We start from the raw sequence: 24,738 nt of genomic DNA, 5'->3' as shown, positions 1-24,738 counted from the left end.
GCTACACTGAGGACCAGGTTGTCTCCTGATCTTCAACAGCAACTCTCACTCTTCCACCTTTGATGCTGGAGCTGGCATTGCTCTCAATGACACCTTTGTGAAGCTCATTTCTTGGTATGAATACGGAGAGTGGTGGACCTCATGGCCTCTAAGGAGTAAGAAACCCTGGACCATCCATGGTGGACCTCATGGCCTCTAAGGAGTAAGAAACCCTGGACCATCCACGGTGGACCTCATGGCCTCTAAGGAGTAAGAAACCCTGGACCATCCATGCCCCAGCAAAGACACTGAGAGCAAGAGAGAGGCCCTCAGTTGCTGAGGAATCCCATCCCAACTCAGTCCCCAACACTGACATCTCCCTCACAATTTCCATCCCAGACCCCCATAATAACAGGAGGGGCCTAGAGAGCCCTCCCTACTCTCTTGAATACCATCAGTAAAGTTCCGCTGCACCCATCAAACAAACAAATCCACCAACAGTCTGAAAGTAGGTTCAAAGATAACCACCATGATTCTTGAGAATGCCCAATGTTATAACAATTGAGATGGAAGAAAATACTTTTGTGTGCACACTTGAGCGTAGATGCCTGAGGCGGCTGGATGTTGGATGCCCTGGATTCAAGGCTTTTAGCAAAAGCTGTAGCCCCTGTGAGAGAGGAGACATCTCCAGTCCCAACTGCCATTTACTCTAGTGTATTTAAATAGCTGGAAATTCTAAAGGTGCTCATCAAACAAGTGACTTGGCAATTCACTGAGCAAACAAGGAACCCTGACTTTTGACACATGATCTCACATAGCTGTCCTTGAACTCACCACGTAGTCAAGGCTGTCCTAACTCAATCCTTTTACCCTTCAAGTACTGGGCTTATAAATAGGTCCCACCACATTCAAGTCTGTATGAAGCCGGGAATGAAGCCAGGGTTTTATGCTAGGCAAGTGCTCTGCCACCCAAGCTACATCCCCAGCCCTGGGGACTTTGTTCCCGAGTTGTACACAGCAGCACACAGTGAAGGCTAAGGGGTGGGTACTTGACTCTCTGGCTATCTCCTGACCTAGTAAACCATGCAGACTGGTCATATGCATACCTAGTTTGCCCTTCCCACTTACCCAGGCACCTCCAGGATGTCTCCTTCTTTATGACCCTCCCCCTTGTACCCCACTAGCTATTTGATGTCCATTTGCTGTCAACACGGCTGCGCTTGCAAGTAACAAACCCAAGTAGCTTGTCATCTGTGGGGTTATTTCTTGATTAAATCATTTGAAGTGGAAAAAACTTTTAATCTGTAATTTTTGAGGTGGGCCACACCTTTTGCTTTCAGTCCATATAAAGGAAGAAGGAAGTTTGCTCTCTGTGGCACGTCCATTCCTTCACTGCACTGAAGTCTACTTCAAGACTCCGGCTTACACTGAAGGCCAGTTCACACATCCAGACATCTGTGTACTGAACAAGTTAAGGGACTCCTTGGTCTTCATTAGTAGACAGCCATTATATGTTTTCTTACATATTCTTCAAGTTCTTTCCCCCTAGAGAACCGTGACTAATACACTCATCGAGTCCAATTAGTTGCTGCCTGTTGGGATGTTGACTGGTCTTGGCTTGAACTCTGTAGAGATAACTCTGGCCGCAGAGCTCAGGACGTCCCGTCGGAAAGAGCACTTCACAGCCCTCCTTAGGCTCTTTCCCTTTCACATGGTCTTGAGTCATGAGGAGAGTTGTGCAGACTCCAACTTTTTATCATTCTATGCTTTAAACTACAGTCAGATTAAAAACCACTTTACTCTGAGTGCTAATATAACTTGTTATGATGTAAAGGACCCAGCATTCATTCCCAGAACCCACATTAAGGAGGCAAACGAGAGCTGAGGAAGGTGGCAGATGCTGTAGTGCCAGTGCTGGGAGGTGGAGGCCAAAGAATCTCCGGGGCTCGATCGTCAGCCTAGGGTGCTTGGTGAGCTCCCGGACGGTGAGAGACCCCGTCTCAGAGAGCAACTCCGGAGCAACATCCGCTGTCATCACCCTCTGCACACGCAAAGCTGAGGGGCAGAGATTTAGGTCCCTAAATACATGTTAATATAGACACACACTACTCAGTAATAGTGCAGCTCCTTAGAACCAGGTAATGCGACCCAGCAGGCTAGATGTGAGTCATCAGCCACCATGACAGCCTCTTCCTTACCAAGACATCTCGACTGTTTTTCCAGGTGATCAATTCTTCTGCTTGGAAATGTGGCCACTAACCTACACTTCTGTCAGACCATGTAAGAATTTTATTCTGGTATAAACAGGGGTTTCCGATCATTTAATAAACATTTTAGCCAGTGATATCAGAGATGCTTGTAACATTATCAAATCCTAGGAGTGCTATAAACTCTTGTCAAAGGTAGGAGGACTTTTAGAATAGCTCTTTTCCAGGCAATGGTGAGTTGGTGGTTACGAGACTCACCTGCTCAAGTAACTAGTCACACATTGCTTACATCTGAGTCAGCAGAGATGGATTATGTAATGTGTATGACAAAGAGACGATCCTTTCCTTTGTTGACAGTAACTTGGCTATACACTGACCCCAGTGTATACTTCTTTTCCCAGTTACCTGGGACCGTTCCTGTGGTTGGGGGAGGGGCAGCGATGATACATTTAGTTTCCTACATCTGTAGCTGTTAGATATGCACACACCCAAGTGTGGCTACCCTTACTGCTGGATGCTTGACCTCTTTGTAAGCATTGTACTCCACGTTCCAATGCTCATTTTGTGAGTCTAGGTTGTTTACATTAACACCAGATACACTTCGAAAGCCTGGTGGTTAACACCTCACCTCCACCCCATCCCCTACTGTGTCCCTCACCTCCACCCCACCCCCTATTGTGTCCCTCACCTCCACCCCACCCCCTACTGTGTCCCTCACCTCCACCCCATCCTCTACTGTGTCCCTCACCTCCACCCCATCCCCTACACTGTGTCCCTCACCTCCACCCCTTTGCAAACAAATTCTAAAAATACACCTTACATGAAACGCAACATGTTTTAAGTGTACATCATACATTTATTACCAACAACCCTCTCAACTCCAAAATCGGGCACAGGGATTAAAAATAAAAATTCATTGCACTACTTAGTAAAGCATTACTAGTAACTTTCATAAAAAATGTACAAACTTTGTTAAAAATTTATCAAGCCTTCAAATGATTTTGGTTACAGATATTTATAATACATACATTTAAAACTATATGTTAACTGACAATGGAATATGATTTGAGGAAATGACTCAGCAAATGATTCCAATAAACACCCCTGTGAGCTTTCATAATCTGAAACAAGCAGCAACATGAGGTGAGCAGACGTGAGTGAGGGACAGACGTGAGGAAGGCCTGGGGACTCTGTGAACTCGGAAGCAGGCAGGCAGATTGCTGTGATTATCACAAGAGGCCCAAATTTAAGAATGTTAGCAAATTACATCTCAGGGAGCGTATAAAATTTAATTTCAGATTCTGTTAAAAAAAATTCAGGATATCTTGATATTTGGAGGCCTTCAGTTGTTTTGTGGAGGTTGGAGTTTTTAAAAAGTACAAAATACTGTGATTCATGCAAAACAACAACAAACACACACAAAAATCAAAGCCAAAAACAAGAAAACCAACAGCAGCAATAACAAAAACCCCAAAAACCCTCAAACCAAAATCAAAACCAAACAAAAATAAAAACAAAACCCCAAATCCAAACAAATCACAGAAAAAGTCCACAGCTGGATTAAGACAGTAAAGCCAATGATGCTGCAGCAGAGGATGAAGGCTGTGCCCACACCCTGCCACTGGTCCACCTCCCCACGTGCTCATGGGCAGCACACAGCTGCCCTTCCTCCTCACTTGCTGCCAGATGCTCCAGAGGCCAGCTGGAGATCACAGCTGTGCACCTAAGACAGCCTGACCCCTCCACGGACAGGTCTGCTCTGTTCCCAGGAGACAGCAGTCATCTGCACAACAGGGTTTTACTAGGACAGACCCAGATGCCTCCTAAATTGCCAACCACCTCTTTAAGAAAACAAAACAAAACATCGATAGAAGAAAGGCTACTTTCCAGTCATGTGCCTTGGACTCAGTGTGTCTGCAGAAGTTAGGAAAACGCTTCCCTTGTGTGCATCAAGAGGATAAAAGTCTATATGCAAGATGGACTTGTACCATTTTAAACATGATTTCTTTAAATGAAAAAATAAAAATTAAACTGTATGTGATTTGGAGCTCCTTAGTTATACATGTCAGTAATTTTGGTATTTAACACACCTTTTATTCATTAGGAACCAGACAGGGGTCATCCTAATGATTTAAAAGTAACAAGTGCATTTTACCACTGTATTTCTGACACACTAACACAGTCTAGGGGCAACAGAATGTAGATCAAATCCTATTTGTCTAATGCGATACAGACAACAGTGTCTGGAAGAAGACAAAATTGTGCTTCTGTGTGGAATAGCTTTTCTGAACTCTAGGCTACTGATGAGCTTAGAGAAACCTCAGGGAGGGTAAGGACCACGGCAGTAACAAGCAGTCGTACGCTGTCCCTGTCTGAGTAAAAACAGGCCCAGTGCCAACTGTGAGTTAGTGAGGTTGGCAGCAAGGTGCCCCAGCTGCGGGTGGACGGCTGCACAGTGTGGCTGCACAGACGCCGATAACTCAGAGGCAGAGAAGGCTGAGCACAAGGAGGAGGAGAAAGGAACCCAATGGTGCTGAAAAATGACCTCAAACAATTTTGTTCAATGAACCAATTTTTAAAAAATATATATACACACACATAGTTATGTATCATCTCAGATTAAATAAAGGTCAATTCTTGTTTGATAGCATTATTTTTTTATACAAAAACTCAATCTTCATATACACTGCAAGTATTCTGGGCACCTGTTGTATTGAGCTTTTCTCATTCTGACATAAATTTAAAGGGGGGACTTCAAAGCAAACCAGGCCTAAGAAATGAGTGGTCACAGCACTTGATCCACTCTGAGTGTTTACTGAGGGAATTAGTAGACAACAGCCCCGGGCCTGGAATGTGTGAACTTAGTTAACACCAACAGAAACAAACGGTTCTCTTAAAACCACTGCCTATGGAGGCCTGACTGAAGGACACACACCAGAAACCAGGAGCGACTTACAGGACCAGTGGTGTTGTTAAAAATATATTACTCAAACATCTTCAGAACAGACCATAAATCTATAGATTAATAAAAAATACAGGCTCTCTTGTGCGGGCCTGGAAGGGCGGTGCCTGGCTTCGGGAGCCAACCTGAGTGCTGAGCCAAGTAGGGGGGCGCCATCCGCCCACACAGATGCTTGCAACCCTGGCCCTCTGAACCACCCGTCACCCGTCCTATCCACTAAGGTTGTATGTAACCTTCCGGGGCGTAGGTTCCTCCTTGGAGGGTTTAGCAAGCAGATAACGGAATTGCAGTGTCTGCACCACAGCTTTGTTTGAGCATGTCTGGAACTGAAATGAGGGGCGGGAGGCATCCCTTAGGACTTGAGTCACTGAGGCCACGTCGCTCTTCTCTATGCAGTTCTGGGAGGTGATAAGCGATGACCACGGCATCGACCCCACCGGTACCTACCATGAAGCCACAGGTAAGCAAGTACGCCAAGTATATCTTAGTGCATCTAGAACCAGGTCCTTTTGGCCAGATCTTCAGACCAGACAACTTTGTTTTTGGTCAGTCTGGGGCAGAAAACAACTGGGCTAAGGGCAGAGGAGCTGAGCTGGTTGACTCTGTCTTGGATGCGGTGTGGAAGGAGGCAGAGCTGTGACTGCCTGCAAGGCTTTCCGCTGACACACACTCACTGGGTGGAGGCACGGGCTCTGGCAGGGGCACCCTGGTCATCTGCAAGATCCTGACCCCATCATGGATACCTTCAGTGCCTGACACCGTGGTGGAGCCCTATACCACCCTGTCTGTCCATCAGTTGGTGGAGAACACAGCCGAGACCTACTGCATCGACAACACCGCCCTCTACGACATCTGCTTCCCCATCAACATCACCACACCAACCTACGGAGACCTGAACCATCTCGTCTCGGCCACCATGAGCCTAATGCTGACCTTAGAAAGCTGGCTGTCAACATGGTGCCGTTCCCTTGTCTCCACTTCTTCATGCCTGGCTTTGCCCCTCACCAGCTGTGGAAGCCAGAACCACCAGGCCCTCACTGTGCTTGAACTTACCCAGCAGGTCTTTGACGCCAAGAGCATGTGGCAAGAGCCACAGCCAGTACCCCATGGTGGCGGCTGTCTTCTGTGGACAGATGTCCAGACATGAAGGAGGTGGACGAGCAGATAGAACAAGAACAGCAGCTACTTTGTGAAATGGATCCCCAACGTCAAGACGGCCGTCTGTGACAGCCCACCATGTGGCCTCAAGATGGCAGTCACCTTCATTGGAAACAGCACGGCCATCCAGAAGCTCTTCAAGCGCATCTCGGAGCAGTTTACAGCAATGTTCCGCTGGAGGCTTTCCTCCACTGGTACACGGGTGAGGGCGTGGACGAGATGGAGTTCACCGAAGCTGAGAGCAACAAGAATGACCTTGTCTCCGAGTACCAGCAGTACCAGGATGCCACCGTAGAGGAGGAAGAGGATTTTGGAGAAGAGGTGGAAGAACAAGCCTGAGGCAGAGAGCCCTATGCCACCTCAGGCTGCTTAGTTCCCTCAGCTCTCTCCAACTGCCCTTTGTCCTCCAGTTTCTTGCTGTTGCCTCTGTCCTGATTTTGTTCCGTTTTCTTTTCTCATTGGGGGTAAACCGTGGCACATGGCAGGCACTCAATAAATATTTGTGCAATGTCAAAAAACAAAACAAAAAAACCCCAGAGGTCCTTTCTGTAAGAAGCTACTAGAAATGTAAAGCAAAAACAGGTAACACTCAAGATCACTGATTGAAATGCTAATATTGCTAATGATGGTGTACATGATATTGCACCTTTTTGGAAATAGCAAGTTGGAGACTTAAGTTTCTTTTACAATAGAATTAAAAAAAAAAAATCAGATCATGGAGTGAGAATCTGACACTTTGTTCTGAAGTGACCCATATAGGATCACCAAGGAAGAAAGGGGACAGCTGCCTGAAGCAAAGGAAGAAGGCTTTTCTCACTCCATCCCTTGGGAGGGAAGGGGATGGAGGATCAATGCTCAGAATGGATGCACCCTTAGCAATCAGTGCGCAACAGCAAACACAAGGAAAACCAGTGTACAGTACTAGTGCTGTTTAAATAAACTACACACACATTCTTGGTACATGCTGGTATATAGGATCTCACACACACAGTAGCTACCATGCCCCCACACATGTAGTTGCACACACTCGCTCACAGATTCACTGATCACCAGCAGTCATACGCTGCACTCAGTTCCACTCACAGTTTCGGAAGGCTCTATATAAGGTAGATTGCTATGTCATCTGGAGCTACCACTTTTTATAAAAGCACATGCTAAAAGATCACGTCCACTGTAATCTTGCAGCAACACTCGGAATGATCACACAAAAACCAGGGAATGTTAGTGCACACACAAAATTAAGCTAAAGAAAAGGTCTTTGGAGTTCCAATCACACAGTTAGTATAACAATCCCATAATTGTGAAGACTAATTGTAAGCTTTTATAGTTGATTAAGTCACACAGTGCAAAGAAAGGTCCATTGACCCTTTTGGTAAAGGGAGGGCTGGAAGCCACACAGGTTAAGTTCAATGGATAGTCCATATGTACATGTGATGAGGAACACCCAGACTAAATTTGTGCTCTTAAGCTGGTCACTCTGAATCCCGATGCACTTCAGAAGCATCAGCTCGGCAAATTGGACAAGTACGATTTCCCTGAAAGACAAGAGGAGGAAGCCTATTGAGTGAAGAATCCAGTTCAACTGTTGTTCTTATATGGTCTCTATATTCTATTCCTTTAGAGACAAATCCTAAACCAGGACAGTGCTGTGAGCCTGTAATCCAGCTCTTGGAGGCAGGAGAATCATGAGTCAAAGCACAACAACCCACAAGTAACTTTCTGATGACTGTTTAAATCCATAAACATGATTTGTTATCACTAGTCTGGAAAAAAAACAACTTAAATTCAAGATCTTGGCTATTCTTTTTTGTTTTAGAGGGAGCACAATGGGGGTGGGGCTGGTCTTTAGGATGGAGCACTGACCTGCTCCCTCTGTCCCCGCTCTCCTCAGTGTGAGTGAGTGCATGCCAAGAGCCTGTCTCCCGTCCTCACTGCTCCTAGTGTCTGCACGGTCTCTCAGGAGACCCCACCCGTCACATCACATGATCCCCACTCACTCCTTCCTGCCTCGTCACTTGCTGTTCCCTCACTGTCCTGGCCACCACAGTTCTACTCAGCGAACACTCAATCCCCACATCATGATGAAGGCTCTTGGAGGGATCGGTCTCTCCACTGCTTGCCACTCACCACTCAGCTGCCGGGCTCACCCTCATCCTATTCTGTTCCTTTCTGAGAAACCGGATTTCCTGTCATTTTCTCTACACTGTGGCCAGTGAGGCCTGTCAGACACAGCTGCAGTAGCACCCTGCCCCTTGCCTTTTGGAATCAGGCATAAACTCCTCCATGCTTCCGAACGATTCTTCAATCCCCAGCTCCATCAGTGAGCTCCCCTGGGCACCCCCCACAGTCCACGTGTACAGACTCTTCACTTTCAGGGTTCAGTAGACAGACCTTACTCAGTAGTCTAGAATGGCTCGGCCTCCCCCTTGAGTGCACACCTGCCGTACCTTAAATGTCCTCCTTATTAGAATATAGAGTTGCCTAATTAGCAAATTTTACTAAAAAACCCGAAAACTGACTGCTTAAAAAAAAAAAGAAAAAGAAAAAAGAAAAAAGGACAAGAAGCCTCAGCAGTCACTCTGTCAGACCACTGCTATTCTTAATCTTTGGGGTTTCCTAGATGCACAGGAGAAGGACTGATTAGAACCCAATAAAAAGCTATTCTCCACAAAAAAAAAAAAAAAAAAAAAAAAAAAAAAAAAAAAATCCTCTGACAAAAAAGCCCCAGTGAGGTTCCATCCTGACTCTGATTTAACTAAAAAACAAAACAAGAGCTCTAAGAAGCCAAAGTCTTGGGCCCCAGGTTAAAATGAGGGCTCACAGACAGTAGGACAAGCACCATGCTTGGCCCCTGCCCCAGGGAGACTGCCACCATGTTGATGGCTACAATTATGTTCTTCTTTAAAAACACAAAACAAAACAAAACAACCAACACTGGGAACTGAGCACAGCAGCCGCCCATGCTTAGCACACGCGTCTGTTTCCAGGCTCCACAGCTCCTCTTCACGGACTTTTCACAGATTCCTTTAAACACTATGCTGCCATTTTATCTCCTATACCCACCTCCACACACGGACTTACACGCTACACTTGTGATCACTTTACCTTAAGCCATTTATCGACACACTTGGCATGAAACTCGTGGTTACAGGGTAAGACTCTAAGAAGCTGCCTTGACTCAAAATCACACATGCATACTACACACCTGGAAAAGAGCAAAGAAACCATTTTTGGTTTTCTATTTTGACTATTATGTTTGTAAAACTATTCTCAGATACCAAAATATCACTTAAAAAATTACTACTACCCTAAAAATGATGATGCTAAGAGATTTACTGACAGATTATCAAATATGTCTGGTTAAGGAGTGAAAGAGATGGCTGAGTGGTTAACAGTGCTAGTAAGCATGAAGACCCAAGTCTAAAGCCCAGCACCCATGTACGAAGCCAAGCATGGCTGTGCGTGCCTGTATAATCCCAGCACTGGGAGGTAGACGTGGGGAAGTCTGAGGGCTTCTGGCTGGCTTGTCTAGAGGCAAAAGCTAACTTAGTGACGGCTCCTATGTCAAGACTCATGCACCATTCACAGGCAGGCACTACACTACCACACTCAAACATGTTACACATTCACCAGAAAAAACAAAACAGGTAACAAAAGGGGCATTGCTAATTAACATTCCAGCCAGTCTGAAAAGACACTAGATACTACACTGATAATGTATTACTCTTAGAAGTGCTGGAATAAGGTTGAACAGGGTGCTGCACACCTTTATTCTTGAGACAGAGACAGGAGGAGCTCTGAGTTTGAGACTAGCCTGGTGTAGTGGGTTCCAGGACAGCGAGGCCCACTCTTCCCCCGACAAGAGCACCGAGACAGCAGGATATTCACATGAAAAAGAGCAAATGTAGACGAGCCCAAAGTCTTACACAATATAAAAATTAATTACGGACAGGGAGGAGGCTTGATGAATAAAGTTTCTGTATAAATAACAGGACCAGAGTTCAGACTCAAAGGTCCGATTCACATAAAAAAGCAGGGATCCCTGACTTCCAGAACTGGAGAATGACAGGAAAGTTACCTGATACCAACTTCTAATCTCTATGTGCATACATATCTACCTGCAGATACAGGATAAACATGTATGCAAAACTAATTTAACAAATAAATAAAAAGATGGATCAAAATTGTAGATTAAGGGGGAAAAACAGGAAATTTTTATGATCTTCCAGTTTTTTTTTGGCATAAAGAAAATGTCAGCCATCAAGAGAAAAGCAAACAAACAAACAAACAAAAAAACTAAAAATCAAAACTAGGTGGGGACACAGCTTGGGCAGAATATTTGATTGGCAGGTGCTAAGACCCAGCTTGGATCCTTAACATCACAAAAAAAAAACAAATCTCATAAAAGAAGAAATTTGTTTTTTAAAGGTTTCCGTCTAGAAACTGCACAGGGATATAGTTCAAAGTATTTCACTAGCATGTGCAAAGTCATGGTTTTGGTTCCTGGCACCACAAAACCAAAATTAACAAAGACAACCTACAGAATGGGAGAAATCTGGGGAGGAGGAAATGCTCACACAGGTGTTCATGTGTGTACACACGTGCGTGAGGTTCTTCCTCACTCACTCCTCACCTCCCCTGCATTTCCTTCAGCGCTTCAGCCAACCTTACAGGATTCCTGGGAGAGAACTCAGGTTGCTGACCCGCAGCACCTTTACCTGACAGGGTCTCACTGAAACCAGAGCTTACTCCTTCCCCAGCAGTGGGATTAGGAGAGTATAGCCACGCCCACACCCTAGTGAAAGCTCTGGGGGCTTGAGGTCAGGTCCCCACCCAAGCACTTTACCCCTGGAGCTATCTCTCAGTCATAACTTGTTTTCTATTTTTTAAGACTTTTTTTTTATCAATACAGTATGCCTCCCTTCCCTTTTCTTCCTCTGAACCCTCAAATGTACTCAGCCCCCCTTGCTATTTCAAACTCATGACCTTTTTTCACTAACTGTTACACATGCACACACAGACACACACACACACACACACACACGCACCAGCTCAATCTACACTTGTACGCATGTTTCTAGGGATGACCATTTAGTATCAGATAACCAGACAAGTCTCTTACTTGCCAAACAAGCTAGGCCGGCAAAACAGGGCTCTAACTACCTCTCCTCCTCAGTACTGGGATTCTAAGTGTGCACCACCACACTTGGCCACTGTACATGAGTGCTGGGAATTGAGCTTAGGTTCCCACACTTGTTCAACAAGCACTGTACAACCAAACCCTCTAAAGCAGGAGATATTACTTAACATCTTTTTTTTTAATTTAAAGATTTAGTGTGTGTGTGTGTGTGTGTGTGTGTGTGTGAGAGAGAGAGAGAGAGAGTACACTGTAGCTGTCTTCAGACACACCAGAAGAGGGTTTCAGATCTCATTACAGATGGTTTTGAGTTGCTGGGACTTGAACTCAGGTCCTCTGGAAGAGCAGTCAATACTCTTAACAACTGAGCCATCTTTCCAGCTCCCTGCATTTGACAAAGATTTTTATTTTTAATGTACAAGAAGCTTCTTCAGGTAATAAAGACAACCCAACTTGAAAAAAGACAATGATTTAAATAGACATTTCTGAAAAAACAAACAAAAATCTCTCTCTCTCTCTCCTCTTTCTCTCTCTCTCTCTCTCTCTCTCTCTCTCACACACACACACACACACACACACACACACACACACACACACACACACACACACACACTTACTTATACATGAAAGCCAATGAACACAAGAAAAGATGTTTAGCGTTAGCAGCCACCAAGGAAAGAAAGTGAAACTTTAGTCGGCTAACAACACTAAGCCAGAGGGACAGCTGCACCAGAGGCAGAGACGATGTCATGTGTTAGAAAGATGGGAACTGAAATCTCTGTGCACTGCTCTCAGAAATGCTAAATGGAAAATTTGTAATGTAAATTGCGAATTTAATTCGGCAACTCACTTCCAGGTACTTCACTTTTATCTGAGAAGTGAAAACAAATGCACAGAAAACTGTTCACACAAAGGTTCCAAGTATCCTTAAGTTGTTCACAACAGCCAAACAATGTAAAGGAGAGGAAGGGTAAGCACTATAGGGTTATAAAGATCAGTGCCCCGAGGAGGACTAGTTGCTGAACATACATCTGGAAAGAGGAGTGCAGCACAGCCTTTCTGCACAGACTTGAAAAACTAGCATCATAGCAACGGCTCTCAACCTGTGTGCAGCCTTTGGAGATCAAACGTCTCTTACACAGGGTGGCTTCTCAGGTATTTACTTATGATTCATAACAAAAGCACATAGCAAATGTATAGCTATGAAGTAGCAATAAAGTAATTTTATGGTTGGTGATCACCACCACATGGAGAACTGTATTAAAAGTTTGAGAGCACTGTGTTACAGGATTCCAGATAGGTGCTGTCTACAGACACAGAAGATACGGCACTAAGAGGCTGAGAGGCAGGCGTGACCCACGCCTTTAATCTCAGCACTCAGGAGGCAAATGCAAGTGGATCTCTGCTGAGTTCTACAGAGCAAGTTCCATTACAGGTGGGGCTACACAGAGAAACTGTGTCAAGGACAAAGAGAGAAAGACAGAGGGAGACTGAGGGCTGGAGGGAGGGGGAAAGAGAGGAGGGAAAACAAAGCTGAGAAGACCTGGGGCAGTGGCTTCTAATACATTAAGAGGAAACCAGTTTTTTTGAGTGACGAAATGATCTAGACCTGTGGTGATAGGTGCACAACTTTAATACCCTAAAACAAAACAAAACAAAAACAAATGCAGTGAACTTTGAGATATGAATTTCAGCTCATTCTGCATTCAAATCTGCACTTAAACTTTGTATCAATCATTTGCTATTCTGACTTAAATAGTCCACACTGGGGAGGGGGGAGGGCTGGAGATGGCTCAGAGGTAAAAACACTGGCTGCTCTTTCAGAGTTCAATTATCAGAAAACCACATGTGGCTTATAACTACCTATAATGAGATTTGGTGCCCTCTTCTGGCCTGCAGGCATATATGTAGGCACAATACTGTAGACATAATAAAAACAAAGAAACAAATCAAATGAATAATAAAAGTCGGTCCATAAGACTAACCCTCCTTCACTGGTAGCGCAGACCTGGTCAGACCTGGCCAGGGCCTGACCACTCACTTTTATCCTGCTCTCTCAGGCACTCCAACGTCTACTTCCTAAAGGTAGGAGGAGTGTCCCAGACACATACTTACAAAGTCTGCTCGGACTGGTGGTTGCTAGGGTTGAACCTGTAAGAAGGAAGCTGTTCGATATCTGCTTTAGTCAGTCCCCGAGGTTTCGCCTCTCCCAGTCTCTCTGCTAGGTTTAACAGGGCCTAAAGAGAGGAGAAGGAGACAGATTTTCATTTCTTCATAGTTTCTACTGGAGAATTATATACCAGTTCAATTACGTGTGTGTGCACCTGCATGCACACCGGTAGGCACCATGGAGCACATGCAGGGATCGGAAGACCGTACACGTGGAGAGGCGGCAATCTCAATCTCAGAGTGAACATGGGTCATCCAGGTGGCAGGAGCCTTTTGGCCATCCTTTTTTTTAGATAACTTTTAGATAACTTTTTTTTTTTTTTTTTGAGACTAGTATCATTTTGTAGACTAGGCTGTTGCTTCAGTTCTCAAATGCTAGGACTTACAACTCTTTACATAGGGAACTATGTACTTAGGCTGTACCTAAGCTGTACTCTACACTTTTTAGGATCTTTCTCATATGCTCACAAGACTACTCAGTCATCAGGACAGCCACTGAGAAGTGACAACCCACCACAGGAATTTCAGATTTTATCAAAGACAAATTCATTTCCAAAACAATAGAGGTAAATATACAACGAGCCAGCTACTCTAATCAAAATGATGTTGGCTCAACAAAGTAAAGGCATTTGTCATGGGCCTGACAACCCAAGCTTAATTAATCTCCAGACCCACATAGTAGCGGAGAACCAACTCCCACAAATAGCCCAAGACATGGCAAAGGCACCACCTGCTTTACAAAGGCATGAGACACACACGCACGCCTGCACGCACACATCTGGTTGGTGTGGACATGACTAACTATATAGAAAACACCTGCAAAATGAGGTGGATCACATCTGTTACATAATCAACTTATTTAAGACTTCAAAACACAACAGCGCTAGAAAGATGGCCCAGCAGTTAAGCGCACTGTCTATTCCTCTAGAGGACCCTGGTTCTATTCCTAGCACCCGTATGAGGTTCAGAACCATGTGACACCCTCTTCTGGCCTCAGACACATACATGGTACACAAGCATGCACACAGGCAAAACATCAATACACACAAAAAATTTAAAAACAATGGCATCAATTAAATTAAATTAAATTAAAATTAAATCAATTTAAAATCAAATATCCAATTAATGTTCAAATACTACTGATTATTATTTTTAAAACAAGTATTTTATTCAAATAGAGACACAATGTTACCATACGTAAAGTTAGAACATGTAACACATGTGTGCATGGGTGTCAATGGAAGCTAGAAGCAAGGTGTTGGGTCCCTTGGAGACAGTTACAGATGTTCCCAATGTGACTAATGACTTCCACTTCTGACCCATTCTGTTCTGTCCTGCTGGTCAGTCACCAGGTACATATAAACCTGCTGTGCCATTAATTCATCAAGGCTGGGAGAATGATACTAACTTCATCATTATTAAATATTCTTATAATGAGTAACTTATCCATACCTAACTGTTAAAAAGACTAATAAATTGAATTTCTAAAAAGATTGATTGATTTATTATATAAGTACAGTGTTGCTGTCCTCAGACGCACCAGAGGAGGGCATCAGATCCCATTACAGATGGTTGTGAGCCACCATGTGGGTGCTGGGAATTGAACTCAGGACCTCTGGAAGAGCAGTCAGTGCTCTTAATCACTAAGCCATCTCTCCAGCTCTAATAAATTAGATTTTTAAAAGTATATACCATAAACTCATATATTTTAAAACACTTGATGTATATCTTAGTATGCTACAATTATTGTTTATTGATTTTACATTAGTACTTCATTCTTCCTTAATTTTTAATCGTTCATTATTTATGTGCTTCAGCTTATAATTAGATTGCTTTTTTAAAATAAAGATTAATTGTCTTATATAACTCAAGCTGACCTTGAATGAGATCCTCCTATGTCAGTCCCAATGTAATACCTCACATCTCCATTTTCTCCCGAGTTGGCTTCAAATGTGTTATCTTCTGCTTCCAGCCCTCAAGTGCCGGCACCATAGGTACACAGGTCACAGAACATATGCTGTATTCCACAGTGTGCCAACACTTTCCTCCCTCAACCTTACACAAAAGCAAAACTTCCCACCTTCTCACTGTCTGCATGCTCTCACTGGAGTTCTAAGTGTGAAGATAACAAGTCTACCTATTGGAATAGGAATGTGGCAAATGTTCAAATATCCTATGGATGCCAAATAATTTTAAGAATTATTTGGATTTTAAAATGCAACGTTAACCTCATAAATGTTTATGTGAAAGTAAAGACACTATATACAATAGTCCCCAAATTAATTCATAGTTCATCTACTAACCTCATAATTTTCAACTTCTCCATCTTCCACATCCAATTCAAAGCTGAAGGCTGGGCCGACTGCAGGTGGCACTGGAAGCATTGATCTGCAAAGAAAGACAAGGGAGCGTTCCTACGGGTGTGCAGCAATACACACGGTAACACAAGGACATGGATGAATATGTCAGTGCTAATCAGTGGGTTAAAGGCACTGACTTTACTAAACACTAAAATTTAGAGTAAAAACAATAGCACAACAGGATAAATGTGACAGGTAAAGGAGATCTATCAAGCCTGATAGTTTGAAACTTGATCCCTAAAAACCTCTATTTCAAGTGGACCAAGATAAGTACACAGGCCACTGTGTGCAAATACTCAGGCTGAATAAATGAAGGTAATGAAGAAGAATTTAAATGTAGGAATACTTAATAAAGCATATACAAGACCTATATTATAAAAACTGCTAAATAGTAATATATAAGTAGACTAGAAAAATTACTAGTTATCACTATTCCTCCATATTGATCTATGGATTTAACACTAAGCTCTTTATGTCCCTTTGTTGCAGGATATGTGATCACATTATGAACCCGAGACTGTGTTGTTTACTAGAAAAATCTGTTTCTAGTTGTGGTGTGGCTCAGCCCTTAATGCACACCTTTAATCCCTCTGGCTGGAATACAGACACACTCTTAGTACACATCTTTAATCCCAGTGAAGGTAAAGTTAGTTTGTAGAAGGAAGCACCATGTTTGAAAGTGATTAAGTCTAACTGAGGGGCAGACAAAGTGATGGAGCAGAGAAAGATCTGACAGAATAGAATGTGCACAGCTCTCACCAGAACAGAGAGGGAAGCCTCCCCAGGGCCTCGCAGAGAAAGGAAGAGGCAGTTTTACTGGACAGTTGTACAGAGACAGGTAGAAAAGAGAACAAGCTAGACACAGGTGAAAACAGAACAAGCCAGAGAATGAGGAGGAGCCAGAAGATTAGAACAGATTGCCAAAGTTAGCATGAGGCCAAGCAGAACAATCCAAGGCTGAGAGACTGAATCAGTCAGCTTGGAGAGGAGTTTGAGCCAGAAAAACTGAGTTGAATCAGCCATCGAGGGCTCAGGAAGTAGAAGAAAGGGTGAGCTTTCAGCAGCAAATATTACAGGCTGAAAACATTCTGGGTCTAGATTAGATTGTATAGAGGCTAGATGCTTCCAAGACCAAGTGTAGGCAGTAAGCCTCCAAGGTGCTAATTACTACTGCAAGAGAATAAAAATTACTTTTATAGCTTTTAGTACAAAATGAATGCTAACTTTAAAGTTTACACAAAGATACAGAAGATTAAATAGAAACATTTTTGAGCTCCAAGTTGGGAGATTATATTTCCTTATTTCAAGACAAACAGGAGAGGAAGGTATGCAGTAAGGGGAAGAGAGGGAGCCAAAATTACCAGAAAAATAACTTGTAGTTTAAAGATCTCACATTTCATGCCTGACTTAGAATGCTAGTTATAGACATGTGACTAAGCCTCAGTCAATGAAGCATCAACAACAGTAATATGTTCAGAGACACCTACTTTCTCCTCTTCCTTTTTGAACCCCTCTTTTCTGTGAGGCAGGGTCTTGCTATGTATGTAACCGCACCTGGCTGCCCCAGCTTTCCACTTCCACTAGCTGCTTTACTATCATGGCCCAGAAAAGGCTATCCCACAGACTCAAGGGTAACAAACCACCCTGGGTTTCACCTACTTCTACACTTCATTATGTAGGAAATAAAAAACTACCATGTCTAACCCATGATGCTCATTAGAGATAAACTTAAATCCTAACAGGCTAGTTGGTTCTAAGATGACTTCTTGTGTTTTCCAAGAAAATTACCACCAAAAGTAATTTTAGGGCCCAAGAGATGGCTCAAGAGGGTTGCTCCCTGGCAAGCCTGGTCCCTGGGACTCATACACTAAAGAGAACAGACAGCCCCGGTGTCCTCTAACCTTCACATACAAGCTGTGGCCTGTGTGCGCTCCCTCACCTCACATATTCTAGGTAAGTGTTTTATGACTCTGGGAGATGAAAAGATTGCTCAGCAGTGAGGAGCACTTGCTGTTCGTGCAAATGACCTAGGTTCAGTTCCCACATCAACATAGTGGCTCACAACCATCTGTAACTCTAGTTCCAGAGATCCAATGCCCTCTTCTGTCTTCTATAAGCACTGTATGAACATGATATACATACATATACTTGCAGGCAAAAGACTCACACAAAATAACCCCCCCCCCCAAAAAAAGGATTCAACTGTGTAGTGGCATATACTTTGATAATTTATCTCAGTTTTTACCTTCCCATTTTCTTCCTTAATGAAAAGCTCTCAAGTCCCACTAACATCAAGTGTAAGCAGTATCTGAACACAGGCACAGAGAACAAATTCATAAGCACAGACTCTCAGATGTCAGTAAAGAAGGAACTTACAACACGTATGGCAGTAAGCTGGGATGGTAAGGAGGGGGTACTGGCTGCTGGGATCGGTATCTACTACGTCCTGTGAATCTCCGAGGCATAAATGGTGGATAAGGCTGTAGGAGGGAAAGGTTGAAAATGATCATTCTATGTTTACAATCAGTGTCAAATAATCTACTTTTTACGCTAAAAGAAAAAAAATGTGTGTGCACGATGTGTACAGATAGGTGCACATACACTGCACACACATGAGGATCAGAGGACAAGTCTATGCAGCTGGTTCCCTCCTCCCAGCATCTTGTGAGTTCTGAGATGGAACTCCAGTTGCCAGGCTTACATGGCAAACACCCTTACCCTCTGAGTCACCCTTGCTGGCTTTCTGTTTGTGTTGGTCATGCATTTTTGTTATTTCTCTCTACATAGCCCTAGCTGTGCTGGACCTCACTATGTGGACCAGGCTGGTCTCCAACTCAAGAGACCCACCTGCCTCTGCTTCTGCCTCCCAAGTGCTAGAATAAAATCCAACTTGCTCCCCCACCCCTTAAGGATTTATTTATTTTATATGAGCACACTGTAGCTGTCTTCAGACACAACAGAAGAGGGCATCAGATCCCATTATAGATGGTTTGAGTCAAGATGTGGTTGCTGGGAACTGAACTCAAGACCTCTGGAAGATTGGTACTCTTAACTGTTGAGTCATCTCTCCAGCCCAGCCAACTTGCTTTCTTCTTAAAACAAGGTCTTGCTATCTAGTCCAGACCAGCCAGGACCTTGCTTTGTAGACCAACCTGGCCTTCGTAACTTACAGCAATCTTCCTTGCTGTACTACCATGCTCAGCTGACACCTGGTTTTTAAAAAACTCACTGTTCAAGTGGCATTAACTAGTTCTTTAATGTTGATACAACAACCAGGATAAAACACACATGCAAGTGATTTTAAGAATACATGAATTCTGAACATTTCCAGAGTTATACTGAAAATATCTCAAAATAAGTTGTCCAACAACTAAATGAGTATTAACAAAGCATGAAAACTTACTACTCCAAAGGACACCTCCTGATGCAAAGGGTCGTGTGTCAGGAACTGCAAAGGAGCTGACGGAGGTAACGTTGGAGGATGGGCCGAAGGGGGGTAAGTAAAACTGCCTACTTGAAGATGTTCTCCTAAGAGCTCCACTTCATTTTCTATCCTCTGCAGAGGCTGGGGGAGGGGAGAAGGGAATCAGCATACTTCCAATCTTTAAAAATTATTTTTCTTAAACAATAAACAGTATTTTCAAGGCCATTGTTGATACACCAAACTAAACAAAAAATTTAAGTGGACCCAAGATTTCCTACATTTAATTATAGCTTGTCTCATTTACACATTAAGCATTTGCATCTTCTAGTATAGTAAGTGTACATGTCCTTTAATACTCAAACTCAAAATGGGAGAGAAAAATCATAGCAAGCCAACTACATGGAAGTTAAAGTTTGAGTCGTAATACCCTGATCAACAGAGAATTTCAGATGCTGAGCCTCCTCTGAAGAACTAGCACATGGTGTGTGTATAAGTCAGAACAATGGAGTATAGTACAGTCCAAGTTTCACTCTAGTACAAAATTCATGGACTTTGGTGTCAATCAGCACGTGACTTTTAGACAAATTCTGTATCGGTATTCTTACAGACACAGTTTTTGCTTACTTCAGAAGCATGCTATGGCTGGGCATGCTAGCATATATCTATAACATGCTCATAATTTTAACACACGGCGAAGGCAGGAGGACTGTTTGAGGACAGCCTGAGACACACTGAGTACGCAATGATTATAGAGCACATTGTACTTCACAGCATGTAGTGTGCATTCTTAGACTGTGTGGTAGGTGGCCTCACTATAAGCTTCTGTATATCATAATGTCTCATGAACCTGGGTTAAAGGAGACCATTTCAAAAAACTTTACTGACCAATAAAAGGAGGAAGAGAAAGAGGAAGAGGAGAAAAGAAACGAGAAAAGGAGGAGAGAGGAGGAACAGGGCTAGCTACAGAGATAACCAAGAGATAACAGAATTCAGTTCCCAGCCCCCTTATCCAGTCTCTCAGCTGCACATGTGCTGACACAGTGTATCCTCAGTGCTCTCTCCTCCCTCCCACCTTTAGAAGATTAAGTGCAGACAATGAAAAGGTCTCCACTTTTCAATGCAGAGACGCCTGTATAAGGCACTGAAATGGCTCAGTGGGTGCTCGATGGGCGATCCTGGCAACCTGAGTTCCAGTTCTTCAATGTACACAGAAGGTGGAGAAAACCAACTCCATGAAACTGTAGTGTGACTTCCATATGCCATGCACTCCTCCCCCTCCCAACTACAGAATGCACACACGTAAGAACAGACTTAAAAATCATCAAATACATAAAATAGAAAACACACAAACAAACCCTAATACCAATCAGGGAAGATGTTTCCTTTGTTCCTAACTGCCTGAAAGACTGCAGATATGAAATAATAAAAATTCACTTAAGGTAAGTAATACTAAACAAGAAAAAAATTTAAAATAAGTTAACTCTAAAGTATGTTTAAACTAACTTATCTGCACCTTTAATTCTTTCAAGAACTATAACAATACCAATGTCGTATGTTTAAACAGAAATTATTTACATATACTAAACTAATTAATTAGCCTAAAACTCTGGAACACCTAGAAACATGAAAAGAAGTACCTACCGATCGTGACTGCTGTGTTTGGAAAGGGACGAATTGGCCTGGGGGTGGCAGGTGAGGAGGATGATGGGGAGAAAGATGAGGAGGATGTATAAGAAACGGATCACCAGAGATGAGGGGTGGGAACGCAGCGTACGGCACTGGTAAGTGCTGGACTGAACATGCCTGAAGCATCTGTAAGAAAAAATTCATTACTGTTATGTTAAAAATGTCAGAACATACCGTTTTCTCGACAAAGTAATCAATCAAATTGTCACACCTCCCCCAATTCATACAAAACATCCAACTTATATTAAGTACGTATGTTTATTTTAACCTCACAGGTAGAACAGGGGTTAAACTTTTACTCAGATTTTTCAAGTGCTTTCCTCTGAAGATGTTACCAAGACTCTGAATCTCAACTACCTTCATTGTTAAAAAGCTAGACTATGGATTGGAATATTACAAGCTAAAACATAAGCTTTAGAGGGAAGAATATGTAGTATGAATCTCAATGTCCCTATAGCATTAAAAAAGTAATTTCACCTTTCAGATCAAGTTTATAAACTGTCACTCAAAAGACCCTAATGAAGCCTCATAAAGGGCTAAGATAGCTCTGCTGAATGCTACATCACTAAGTCTAATATAAACCTTTATTAAGGTTTAATCAGAAACTGTTTTTATAGGAAAAAATATGGCTTAAGACACTTAAATGTATCATACTTTAAAGCCAACTTTATCTAGTAGTCACTATAATTATGCTGAGATTTTGATTATGTAAAACTAATCTTTTAGTTGGAAGTGAAGCTACAAAGACAGTTCTTAAACTATGTCTGTTAGCTATCCTAACTGGGGATGGAAGACTCTACTTTAAATAGTTAAAATCCATTGAGATTAAAGACGTGGGCTTACTGGAGGAGGCACACTGCAGACAGGGAGGTGCTGTCCACTGAAAACAACGGAGCATCCTGGGACCTGCTGTGCACTACAGGCAGGGATGTGCTGGCCTGTGCAGAGTGGAATCCCATGGGGCGCCACTGTGGTCACCGTGTAGGAGACAGGAACTGTTCCTTGATGGAGCTTTGAGGGAAGAAAAGTACAACTTTTGAGAAAATGTTACATACTTTTAAAGTTAACATTTGAGGGCCTGGGAAGGTATCGAGAAATTGGTGGGATACTTGTTTGTCTTTATGAAGTCCTGGGTGTGACCCCAGCACCATATAAACCAGCACGCTGGGTGATGAAAACATGTAACCTCGGCACTGGGAGGTGGAACCAAAAGCATCAGACACTCAAGGTCTGTTTTATTTCTATAGTGTGAGAAGCTGGGCTAAATGAGACCTGCCCCATTGTACTGATCCCTCTGTTTGCTACTCACTCACATTGTATTTCTACCATACTTCTTCTTTAAAACACAGCCTTACCTAGTTCAAATTAGCCTCTAGCTCACCAAGTAGCCAAAAACGGCCTTGAATTCCCGATCCTCTGCTTTCTCCAAAGTGCTAGAATTATAGGTCTGTGACACCACTCCATGCTTCCTCTAGTAGTTTCAATAGGAGCATGTATGGTCTTTGCACAGGAAAGCGAACACTATGAAGATTACACATCATCCTCACGGAACTAGAGCTGGAAGGCTGAAGGAGAGGGGCTGGAGATGGCTAACGGTTAAGAACACCTGTTGCTGTTGCAGAGGACTTGGGTTCAGCTTTAAGCCACACATGGTGGCTCAAAATCATTCATAACTACAGTTCTAAGGGATGCCCTCTTCTGACCTCTGCAGGTGCCAGGCGCATGTGTGTGTGCGCGCGCACGTGTGCGTGTATGCATGTAAAACACTCGTATGTGTATAAATAAATAAGCCTATTTTAGGGTCCACACACGGGGCAAGCCTTGACAACACTGCAGGCAGAAGTGAGCAAGTAGGTAGTAAAGTGACGGGAGAGAAAGACGTGAGAAACAGATGGTGGAAAGGTGGGAAGAGAGAAGCCAAGGGTTTGTGTGCTATGAAGAGGGCAGAACAGGAGATAGCAGGGTGCTGAGGAGCAGCCTGCACTGCCGCCTGAGGTCACAGTGATATCCTGGCCCATACTGCTGCCAAGGGCCATGTCTGAGTCTGTGGATCGGCAGCTGGGGTCTATGGTGATGTCTGTGGCCCATGTGACCACCAAAGGCCACATATATGTCCATTGTCTGGGCTGCCACCTGGGGCCATATTAATGTCCAAGGGCTGAGCAGAGCCGGTGTCACACCTTGCCTGGGCAGCACAGGAAGCTGGTCCTGCCGCTCACTGGGCAAAGGAGGAGGCTCACCCAGGCGGTGCTGGTGCAGGAGAGCTGGCGGGCAGACCAACTTATCTATTACCGAGGTCTAGATCCAGGACTGAGTTGGCCCACCAAACATCTGCCCCACTTAGAAACTTCTGGAAAGGGCCAGTTCTACAGATCCAAAGCTGCTGGATCTTCATGACACTGGGCAATAACAGGATAACCAAGAGGAGTCCCAGAGAAGAACCAGTTTTGAAAGTGGCAGAAGTCAGAGGCTTCTAACCAGACCAAAGACTCATTCACTGTACTGCACATTTGCAAGTGACTCTGTCTGGGCAAAAGGACACAGTGTATGACAAACAGTGACACACTGTAGCTTCCAGTAACACTTCTAAAAATACATCTTTTATAAAAATTAAAGCTTGTGGTTTTTAAAAAGATTTAGTCTGATTTCTTATGTGTATAGGTGTTTTCCCTGCCTGTAGATCATGTAATCAGAGTGCCCATGGAAGCCAGAAGAGGGCAATGCAAACCCTAGAACTGGTTACAGATGATTGTTAGCTGTCATCTGGATGCTGGGAACTGAACCTCAGTCCATGCTGAGCCCTTTCTCTAGCCCAAAGCTTTTGTGTGTGTGTGTGTGTGTGTGTGTGTGTGTGTGTGTGTGTGTGTTCAGCTGCAACAGGTGAAAACTATGAAGGTGGTACCTAATATTAAATCTGGGTTAGGGATACAGAGCTCAGTGTAAGTGTGCTTGCCCAAAGCCCTGGTTCCATTACCAGCACCCAGCATAAAAATCTAAGTAAGACCAAACCTTCTTTTCCACCTAATATTGTAGCTGTGCCTTTGCCTTGTTTCTCTGAGGTTAGCCGGTATTCCAAGCACACTTGTTAACAGTCACTAGGATATATGAGGTACACAACAACTGTCATTACTCTTTTGCAACTACAAACACAAGTTGCTGTTTTAAATAGTAGTAGTATTTATCTCAAAGCGTATTGGGTAAAGAGATGGAGATACATTTCAGATTTAAAAACAGAAAGATTGGGGCTGGAGTGATGGCTCAGTGGTTAAGAGCACTGACTACTCTTCCAGAGGTCCTGAGTTCAATTCCCAGCAACCACATGGTGGCTCACAGCCATCTGTAATAGGATCTGATGGCCTCTTCTGGTGTGTCTCAAGACAGCTATAGTGTACTCATAAAATAAATAATTCTTAAAAGCAAAAACCAGAAAGATATATTTATCATTTAAATGCATATGTGATGTGAGTTTATGTGCAGATGCCTGTGAGAGATAGAGGGTGTCAGAAGGCTTGCCACTGGGGTTCATGTCAGTTTTGAACTTTCCAAAGCAGGTGCTCAAGAACCAAACTCAAGTCTCCGAAGGACGTCTCTGTCATCTCTCCATCACCATGTTCGAATTTTTAAGGGAACTATCTAATCGTCTGAAAGGCTCTATT

The 24,738-nt window shown here is 43.4% G+C and overlaps 1 protein-coding gene and 1 pseudogene across 6 annotated transcripts in view; one reads left to right on the top strand and one right to left on the bottom strand.

Moving 5' to 3' along the window:
* Positions 1 to 3,086: 3,086 nt before the first annotated feature.
* Positions 3,087 to 6,657, top strand: LOC308438529 (tubulin beta-5 chain-like; annotated as a pseudogene). Its single transcript has one exon. The product of its transcript is annotated as a tubulin beta-5 chain-like (transcript).
* A 1,049-nt stretch (positions 6,658 to 7,706) lies between these two features.
* Positions 7,707 to 24,738, bottom strand: part of RNF38 (ring finger protein 38) — an 86,297-nt gene continuing 69,265 nt past the window's right edge. For all 5 annotated transcript variants that reach the window (XM_080939962.1, XM_080939959.1, XM_080939963.1 and 2 more), the window contains 8 exons: positions 21,926 to 22,093; positions 21,038 to 21,208; positions 19,376 to 19,537; positions 18,349 to 18,452; positions 15,916 to 16,000; positions 13,559 to 13,680; positions 9,412 to 9,511; positions 7,707 to 7,841 (listed from right to left, as the gene is read on the bottom strand). In XM_080939962.1, coding sequence (XP_080796088.1) covers positions 7,779 to 7,841; positions 9,412 to 9,511; positions 13,559 to 13,680; positions 15,916 to 16,000; positions 18,349 to 18,452; positions 19,376 to 19,537; positions 21,038 to 21,208; positions 21,926 to 22,093 — 975 coding nt within the window. In that variant the 3' untranslated portion in view covers positions 7,707 to 7,778. The remainder of the gene's footprint in view (positions 7,842 to 9,411; positions 9,512 to 13,558; positions 13,681 to 15,915; positions 16,001 to 18,348; positions 18,453 to 19,375; positions 19,538 to 21,037; positions 21,209 to 21,925; positions 22,094 to 24,738) is intronic.

Source organism: Micromys minutus (genome assembly GCF_963924665.1).
Source record: "Micromys minutus genome assembly, chromosome: 28".
NCBI lineage: Eukaryota > Metazoa > Chordata > Mammalia > Rodentia > Muridae > Micromys > Micromys minutus.
This window is presented reverse-complemented; position numbering and strand designations above follow the sequence as displayed.